This window comes from Vigna umbellata, chromosome 5, assembly GCF_029865625.1.
Source record: "Vigna umbellata cultivar VRB3 chromosome 5, Vumbellata_1.0, whole genome shotgun sequence".
NCBI classification, from domain to species: Eukaryota; Viridiplantae; Streptophyta; class Magnoliopsida; order Fabales; family Fabaceae; genus Vigna; species Vigna umbellata.
Genome location: NC_142169.1, coordinates 19,237,693 through 19,247,875, shown reverse-complemented (window position 1 = coordinate 19,247,875; position 10,183 = coordinate 19,237,693). Strand labels below are relative to the sequence as shown.

General features: G+C 32.4%; 1 protein-coding gene across 1 annotated transcript; it reads left to right on the top strand.

Annotated features, from left to right (window-relative positions):
* The first annotated feature begins 4,266 nt into the window (after window positions 1–4,266).
* On the top strand, window positions 4,267–5,285 carry LOC124837087 (uncharacterized). Its single transcript, XM_047312371.2, has 3 exons — window positions 4,267–4,431; window positions 4,532–4,593; window positions 4,886–5,285. Exons 1-3 carry the CDS (start codon window positions 4,341–4,343, stop codon window positions 5,036–5,038), a joined length of 306 nt encoding a protein of 101 aa, XP_047168327.1. The 5' UTR covers window positions 4,267–4,340; the 3' UTR covers window positions 5,039–5,285.
* Window positions 5,286–10,183: the final 4,898 nt, after the last annotated feature.

Sequence of the window (10,183 nt, the reverse complement as noted above, 5' to 3'; positions counted from 1 at the left end):
CATCATGCCGCATCCTTGATCTCCTCCTAAAAAAATCTACTAATTAGTAGAACATTATCCTCCGTATTTATTTGTGCAAAATCAACATTATTCCTTCTAACTTTGAACTCTGAAGATATACTGTAAATCTATTATTGGTAATAAGCTTTGGACCACCTTTTTTCCTTACTATAACTCTTAGTTGTTTAATAAAATCTTTTTCCATTCCTCTATAAGAAAAATTAAGCAAATTATGCTGTTCCAATTCAATTTATAAACGAATTGTCATGTATAAAACACCACTTTTAAAAAATTCAATTTATAAATGAGAACGCAACGAAAACAAAACCTACTTTTGTATAAAAAGTTGCATGCTATACATTAGTTACACATTCCAATGTGAAAGTCTCTCACTTTCTATTATTGGTTGTACAATAAATATAAAATTTAAAAGCTATATATATTAAAAAATCTCATTCCCACTTGAGTTAATCATATAGAAAACAAAATGCATGTAGATATATAAACTCTATTACACAAGTGTCATTCTTTTATATAGAGATAAATAAGTAAGTAGTACAACAATGTATAAAATAAATTGTATCAAAACTGCTAAAAACAAACTAACCCAAAGAAGAAGCATAAGAAAACATTGTTACAAGCATTACATAATATTTACAAATTGGATAATTAATATTAGAGGTGTCAATTTGACCATAACACATGGATTATTTCTAACCTTATTTTGAATAAGTTCCTCTTTATTGAACTATCAAATGAGTGGGCCAAAATAAAATCTTAGTCCCTAAAGCCTCCTTTTAAGTGGGTTAAGATCATGACCAAAGTGGGTTTGACCCCAGAACAAAAATTTAATTAATTTATAAATAATACACCTTCAGCCTAGGTCAAAGGTCGTGCTAAGTCATCCAAGCTTCAAGGTCTACCCAAGTTTGGCTGGACTGAATTTCAAGTCGAATTAGCCTAAAATTGAAGGTAAAATCAAGTTGGCTCAAGACAAAGTTCAAGTCGAGTTAGGTTAATGGTCGACTAGAGTCGATTATGCCAAAGGTCGAACAGAACAACCTAAGTTAAAGGCCAAAAAGGATTGGCTCAAGAAGAAGGTCAAGTTGAGTCAACCTAAGTTGAAGGTCAAGTTAGGCCAACCGAAACTAAAAGTTGAGATGGATCAACTCAGCTCAAGCTAAAGGTGGAGAAGGGTAAGCCTAGACAAGACAAGTCAGCCTATGCCAAAGGTCAAGACAAACCAACTCATGCCCAAAGTCAAGACGTGTTGGCCTAGGCTAATGGTCAAGACAGGTCGCCTTTGGTCGAAGGTCACTATGTTTTGACCTAGGTCGAAGGTTAAGACGTTTCTAATCGAGCCAAAGGTCAAGAAAGGGCGACCTAGAATAAAGGTCGACACGAGCGGACCCAAGTCAAAAATTGAGACAATGAGCCTAGTCGAGACTAGTTGACCCGAGCTGAAGGTCGAGATAGACTGACCTAGACTAAGGATCAAGACATGTACGGGTCAAGGGGTTGACCCATGTCAAAGCACTAGTACTAAAACATCGTCTAATGTCAGTGTTTTTTGGCCTTTCACGTTGAATTTAAGATCGACGTCAAATTAGAGATTTTAAATTGACGTCGAATTTAAAAAATTTGATGTTACGTTAATTAACGTCGAATTTTGTCAATATACGACGTTAATCATTTTTTTTGTTTTTATTAATTAATTGTGATCATTTTTTACAACTCTATAAAGACCAAAAAATAGAAAAACAACAAATTTCAGTTTTTGGTATTTTAAAAACAGAAAAACAACAAATTTCAGTTTTTGATATTTTATAAAGTACGAACTATGAATGTGCAGTGTAGTATCAACAACATACAACAAACAACAACAACAAACAAGTTCAACTAAACAACAACAACAAACAAGTTCAACCAAACAACAACAATTTAAGTTCAATCAAACAAGAACAACAAACAAGTTCAACCAAACAAGTTCTTCAAAACGAAAATGAAAACTAACCTTCAAAAGGTGGGTTCGTCAGAATAAAGTGTTGCCACCCATGAGAGAGAAAGTAGAATGTGCCTATGTAGGACAAGAACATGAAAATAATCGGTCAAAACAAACGAAAATCATACCTAAAGTAGTTAATTAACATGCATTTGTATCAAATGAAAGAAAAATTACATGTGATAGTTGTCAAACTTCGTTCGAGAAAAATTTGAGCAGAGAAAAGGGTATCGCGCGCAAAGATAAACTGAATGAATTTTCAATCTCTCGCTCAATTTTTTATTGAATTCACTAACCTTTTGACATCTAATGCTAGGGCATTCGACATTTTATAACCTTTTGACGTGTAATTCTAGGGCATTTGACGTCATACGTAAATATATTTTCACCTTCAGGCCAAACACTTTTGTAAAATTTATCCAATAAGACGTTGAATTTCTCAATATTCGACGTCTTATAAAAAATTAACGTCGAATTAAAGTTCTAAACGACGTCTAATAATTGCATTTATTTACAAAAATGTCATCGATCATTTTTAACGTTGGTTATTCAGTGGTTGGACATTGAACGCGTGACATTATACGCTATTTTTGTACTAGTGAAGGTTGTGACAAGTTGGCCCGAGCTAAATGTTCAGATGGGTTGATCCATGCATAAGATTAAGACAAGTTGGCCTAAGTTGAAGGTTTAAATGGGAAGACCAGCCAGAAGGTTGAGATGTGTTGACTTGGGTCGAAGGTCAAGATAGATCATTTAATTGCAAAGTTCTAGATGAGCCAGCCATGAAAAAGGATGAGATGAGTTGAGTTGACCCCAACTGATGGCCAAATTAAGTTGGCGTGAATCGAAGGCTAAATTAAGTCATCCTAGACTAAAGGTTGAGCAGAATCGGCTTGACCCGTATTCTAGTTGAGTCAATCCATGCTTATATTTAAGCCAAGTTAGCCTAGGCCCATAGTTGAGTTGAGTCAGCTTGGACTCAAGGTCAAGACGAGTCAGTTCTAATTGAAGGTCAAGATAAGTTGGCTAGGACCAAGCTTTAAGACAAGTTGGCCCAAATTAAAGGTCGAGACAAGTCAGTTTTAGTCAAAGTTTTAGTTAAGTCAATACAAGTCGAAGGTTGAATTGAGTCGTTCAGGCTTAGAGTTGAATCAATCCATATCTGATTCAACCTTGTCTATCTTATATTAGACTAATTAACATAAGTTAACCCATGAAGCTTTTGGCACCTTGTAAGCTTTTCCTTATACAGGTCTTTTGGTCTTGTGAATTTGTTTACTTTGAGCTAAGTAGATTGATATTTAATATGAAAGTTGAATTATAGCGCAAATAATACAAAAGTTAAGCATATCTCGATATCTTTCCGAGAGACGTATATGGAGCAACCAACACCAATATGACAACATTGTGGTGATGCGAAGCAAAGTGTGAAAGAAAGAGAATCTTGTGAGGAGAAGAATAAAAGTGCAATCGCAGTGCAACGGTTCAAATGGAAAAGTTCAAGAACAAAAGTAGAGTTTGAAATGAAAGACAATGAATACACACAATGCAATAGTATCATATTAGGAATTAAATGTGAGTTTAAAATTTGATATTAAGTAAAAATAAAAAAATTAATAATATACAAAAAAGAATTCATAAATTATTGTTTTAAGATTTTAAATTAGAAATAATATTCTAGTCTTTGATATAAGTTTCTTCACATCTTATTGGTACTAAATTTCTCAATGTTTTCTTTTTCTTTTTTTTTAAAAAAAAACCTTAATAGTAATATCAAAACCTATACATAGATCATGGATTATTTGACATGATTTACTATAGATCATTCCATGTCATAATTAAGATGCTATAATGAATATTTATGTCAAGGTATGATGGTTGATGAGTGTATGCTATTTTTCCTATTCTCGTGTCTAGGCCTACAAATTAAACCGATTTAACCAAACCGCAAGAACAGTACTCAATTAAAGTGTAGGAATTTAAAAGTAAGGTAAATTTAATGTGAAGTTGGTAAAATGCACACACTTACAACATCATGATGCTATTTACTGCAATAAACAAAATCTGAAAACATGGCGTGCTATAAAGACTCTTATAAATCAAATAGATTATGATCAGTAAATAAATCGAGTTAGGTCTGTGGGGGCATAGAATAGAAAATAAAATGAACAAGTTGACTTTTTTGGCTTATGTGGTACATTAATTAGTGCATTGATGTCTCTTTACTGTGCCACCTATTTAAGCACAAAGCTTTGTGCTCTCTCTCATCTTATTCAAGTGCTCTCCTTGTCATCCAACAACTTGGTGTGGTGTATGCTATTGCTGTTCATCCTCTAAGATGCAGAGAAACCTCATGAAGCTGCTACTGCTGCTCGTAATCTTTTTCTACTTCTCATGTCTTTTTTCTGCCTCTGCTTTTCCTGTAACAAGTAAGATTTTCATTGGATTTATAACTCAATATTCTTCACTTTTCTTTTAGGTTTCCGTGCAAATTTTTAAAATGAACTTGATTAATTTGTTTTGTTACAGGAACCCAAAATTTGAAAGGTGATGAAGAAGATGAATTTTCGGCCGTTCCTTCTTTAACTAGGGTTAGTGCTCCTTACTTTATAGTCTCTCTCTTAAGCTAAGAATATCTTCCTCTCATATGTTCTGGAGTTACTGATTATTGTCATTATTATCAGTTTATACAGCTAATTAACTTAATTAGGGAATTTAAAAGAGAGTAGTAGTTTAAGTGAAAGGATTAAATTGTTCAACAAAATACTTACACAAAATCCTATATAGTAAGGGATGAGATGATAGGTTTTGAGTTCATTAAATAAAATATTACATGTTTATCTCCTTTTTATGAATACCTTTTTATTATAATGTGTTTTGAAGCTGGACCATGCCCTTGGAAATGGTGATGAAGTGGTGGTTGATATGAAAGAAGAAGAAGAAGTCACAGAGAGAAGGGTTAATTTGGAAACTCAAGATTATGAAGGGACTGGAGCAAATAAAGATCATGATCCAAAATCCCCAGGAGGGGTTTAATCCCAAAAGCCACTATATATTTTCATGAAGTTAGTAGCATCCAGAAATGTATAAGAGAATTAATTAACTTACATATATTTGGTCTTTCTACTTGTATAATCAAATACGAATTATTTTCCTTTGTTTGTTCATAAATTTATGTTTGCTTGTTCAACGTGTCTGGTGGTGTATTATTCAAAAGTTATAATATGGTTATGGTTACAGCCATAACATAATATATATGCAAAACAAGTATATTTTAATCTCCTCCTTCATTGTTGTAATTGATTAAATACTCGTTACATTAGTTTAATACATTTTTTTCTCTTGTTCCTTATCTCTTCCTCAACCATAAGATGATTGTTAATTTGAAGTATTGTTTTAAATAAATTACAAGGTTATTGCAAAAAAAAAAAAAATAGTAAAGCACTGAAAATGAAAATATTAGTAGTAGATGTCTTTGGCTTGAATGTGATCTGGTCTCACTTTTTCCTCCCGTGTTGATTTCTTGAACTATTAATATATAAAGATACGTCAAAGTATGGTGTTCAAGTTATCACAACGATATTTTGTAAAAGAAATAATTGTGTTGATAAAAAATTGATAATAAAGTTAGATTTTAAATGTGATAGGAAAAACAACAACACAACTAAATTTATAGATAAAATGTAGTACATATAATTTTCTCAAACAAACTTGTAAGAATCTACAAAGAACAACTATAAAAAAAATCAACAACAATAAATCACCAATATTTTTAATGTGGAAATTTAAAGCAATGGTAAAAATCTCAATTCGTCCAGACTAAAGAAATACTTCCACTATGATCAACAAAGAGTACAAATGAGTCTTAATCAATCTCAATGTGTTCTAAGTGGATTCTGTTATTACTTTTTTTTTTGTCTCTCACTTACTTTCTAGTCCCTTCTCCATTAGGTTAAGTGACACATGAGTTTCTCAACCTTTGGGCCTTTTCTCCACATAGGAAGGGAGTCCAATACCCAACAAGTCTCCTCCTCACAATTATTTGGAGATAACTGCCAAATCAGCGATTTCATAATCAACTTTAAATTTTCCTCTTAGCAATGCTTTAGTCATCATATCAACACCATTGTGATATGTATGAACCTTTTCCAACTCCAATAACTTAGCATCCAAAGTATAATGCATCCAATGATATCTCACAGCAATATGTTTGGATCTATAATGAAAAGTTTATTGTTACCAAGATGGATAACACTCTAACTATCAACAAAGAATGGATAGTTATCTTGCACAAAACCAAACTCTTGCAAGAATTTCTTCAACATAACAACTGCTTACATGCTTCATTAATGGAAACGAACTATGCCTATGTGGTGGACAATGCTATACGCCTTTGTAGTCTTGATTTTCAAGCCACAACTCCCCTTACAAACTTACTCAAACAGCTTGCAATGAGCTTCTTTGAATCAATGTCTCCAGTCATATCTGAATCTGAGTAGCCCAAAAAATTAGGCTTATCAATTCCAAAACAAAGTTTCATATCAATAGTACCATGAAGATATCTCAAAATCCATTTCATAGCATTCCATGTAGAATTAACATCTTATTTCACCCTGAAAATCCACATTCTCTAAAGTCGTTTAGCCCTTAGGCAATTTAACCAAGTTATAAGTGTGACTCTCAAGCAAATATTTCATCTCATCTTGCATTGAATTATTCTTTTTCTTCAATCTCTAAAGCCTCTTCAAAACATTCATGTTCTTCATCGCCAGTCAAGGTTATATACTCATCATAAGAATACCTTGTACAAGGTGGTCTTTGTATGTTAGACCTCTTGAGTTAAACTTGAGGTGGTTCAGATATATCACCAATATCATTATCATGTTCCTCTTGAGCATCATCAATTGGAACATATACTTCATCTCCAACCTATTGATCATCAATGTCACCATGTTGCTTATCATCTTAAGCTTTAGTTTCAAAATTATCCAAATTATTAATGGGCAACCTCATCAAATTACCATCAATTTCCTCAATGTTTGGTCTTTCATAAATTGTACATAAGAACATCTAACAAACTTCTTCTCAAAAGGATCATAAAACTTGTAGCCAAATTCATCCTCACCATAGCCAATATGCACTACCTTGTCTTCAAATCCAACTTCGATCCTTCATATCTTAGTATATGATCAAATGTATTGAAACCAAAGACAAGCAAATGATCATAACTTACATTCTTACAAAAAAAAATTATTTGGCGCTTCACTGTCCAATATCATAGTAAGAGTGAGATTAATAATGTGCAACACGCCTCACCCCAGAAATGCTTGGGTAATTTACCATTTGAGAGCATACATCTCAGTTTCTTAAGTAATGTCCTATTCATCCTCAGTTAAACCATTCAGCTAAGGAGTTTTAGGAGCAATCTTCTCATGTGCAATACTATGTTGTTTGTAATAACCATCAAAGGATCCACAATGCTCACCAATATTTCAGCTTCTTGCCTGATTTCCTCTCAACTAAGACATGAAATTACTTGAACTTTTCAAGTACTTAATCCTTTCGCTGAAGTGCATAGACCCATAACTTCCTGGAACAATCATCAATAAAAGTAGCATAGTAAAGTTCACCACTGAATGACTTTACCTTCAATAGGCCATAAACATTACAATGCACCAATTGTAACAACTCTAACTTCCTTGAGGTTGGATACTTCTTGAAGGATACTTTGGTTTACTTGTCAGTCATGCAATGAGAACATCTCTCCAATTTTACACTTTCAAACCATTGAAGAACATTCTTTTTAATTAAATAATTTAGCAATTTTTCACTGATATGACTGAGCATTCGGTGCTACAAAGATCCCTACATATATAGGACATTCACAGTGTCTTTAGAAACCAAAACTTTTATTCAATATAATTTGTCTTATTTTTCTCCTCTAACCACATCTAGGTTACCTTTGGTGACTTTTCACTTTCCAGAACCAAACTGATTATCATAACTACCATCACCAACCATATGCACAAAGATTAAGTTAAAATGGACATCAAGAGCATGTTTCACTCCTTTGAGCAACAATTGCATTCCCATATTAGTTTTATGGCAAACATCACCAACATCAATCACCTTAGACACACCATCATCACCATTTTCAACACTAAAAAATCACCAAAAGTGTAAGATATGAAGAAGTCCTTCCTCGATGTAGCATGAAGTGTAGCACCATTATCAATAATCCACATGCTCTCGTCAAATACAAGATTAAGTGATTCACCATGATCACCACCTATAGTAGTAGTGACACGATCATCGCTATGATCATTTTCATTCTGCTTGTCTTTGTTGTCCTTTTTCCAGTTAAAATAATATTTCTGAATGTGTCTTGTTTTGTTACAATAATGGCACTCAAGATTCTTGTATCTTGACTTCAGGACTTGCTCATGTTCTTCTCTCAACCACCTTTTGGTTTCTTTTTCTGATTTCTTCCCCTAATTTCTATGCACAAGCATCTCAGACTAAGATGAAAAATCATGTGCCTTCCTTGTCATCTTTTCATTAAGAACATTGTTCTTTGTTATCTGGAAAGAAATAATGTCATTCGGGACCGAGTTATTAATTGAAACCCCAAAATATTTTCTAAGACTCCGGTAGAGTATTCAGTAACCATAATCTTAAGACTTTATTGTCAAATTTTATACCCATTCTTTATAGTTTATCTAAGAGACCTTGAAACTCATTTGAATAATCTAAAATGGAAGAATTCTCCCTATATATTAAATTCATCAAGCAATTTTCATCAAATAAAATTTATTATTGTCCAACTTAGAAACATACCAAGACTCAATCTTCTACAAAGTTTTAGCATATGTCTCATTTGTAATGTGATTATAAACATTGCCTTCAACATAATGTCAAATAAAACCACACAGTTGTTGGTGCTCAAAGTCTCATTCTTTATCAAACATTAAAATCTAGCTTTTGTGTAGCAAATACTAGAAGATGCAATTTCTTCACAAACAACAAGTTTTTCATCTTTCCCTTCCACAAGTGATAATTTGAACCATTCAAAGCAGTCATCTTTGTATTTGCCTCCATCATTTAAGCAAGTAAATATAATCTTTAACTAAGAGCTTTGATACCACTTTGATGGGAAAATAACAACACAACTAAATTTCTAAAGAATGTAGCGGATATAATTTTCCTTAACTTACAAGAATATATGAGGAGAAATTATAAAAAATACATCAACAATAATCACCAAAATCACAAACAAAGGCACCAATATTTTTAACGTGGAAAACACCTCAAAACAATGATAAAAACTACAAGTTATCTAGACCAAATAAATATTTCCACTATAATCAACAAAGAGTACAAATAATTCTTAATCAACTGCATAAAGTAGTTCTAAGACCCAGCCAAACAAAAAAGAAACAAGGTTGCATATAGATAACAGAGAAGATAAATTAAACCTAAATACATAACTCCAGTGCAAACTAAATTTCTCCCAACTCAGACCTCATATTGATGATCCGAACGGTCATAATGAAGAACAAGATGTTTTGAACCTGTTTTCAAATTTTCAACACAATCTAACAATGAAAAAAATCTGTAGTGTCAATTATACAATAACAACTCAGTGAAAAACGTGAATAGGTATTTCCCTCTTTCTCTTTCTTAATGTGTTAGGTTTCTAAATAGATTATGTCTCTACATTTTGTGTTTCTCGCTTGTTCACCAATCTCTCTCCACTAAGTTAAGTGAGACATGGACTTCTCAACTTTTGGACCTTTTCTCCGTATAAAAAGAGAGCTCAATATCCAAATTCCATGGTATCTTTTTATGCCTCTTAGTATTAATATGGATTTTTTTTTATATTATTAGTCCTCCCTTACATGAGTTTGGTGTGGTCTTCATAATTCTCTTCTTTTTTTATGCTATGATTCATGTAAAAATAAATTATGCATGAATTTTAAAATTTTAGTCTAGTTAAAATGTTAAATTTCATAACGACACCTATTATATGTTAAAAAGAATTAATATTAATATTTTGAAAAGAAAAATTATAAACCACGACAAGGACGAATAAATTTTTTTGTCCCATTATATGAGTTGGTTAAATTATTTATTCTTCAGGGATTCGATGGTTCACGTTATACTCAACATCTTCAAAGTGAT

Coding starts and splice junctions, on each gene's coding strand:
- LOC124837087 (XM_047312371.2), top strand. CDS start 4,341: ATGCAGAGAAACCTCATGAAGCTGCTACTGCTGCTCGTAATCTTTTTC. Junction 4,432..4,531: donor CTCTGCTTTTCCTGTAACAA/GTAAGATTTTCA, acceptor GTTTTGTTACAG/GAACCCAAAATTTGAAAGGT. Junction 4,594..4,885: donor CCGTTCCTTCTTTAACTAGG/GTTAGTGCTCCT, acceptor TGTGTTTTGAAG/CTGGACCATGCCCTTGGAAA.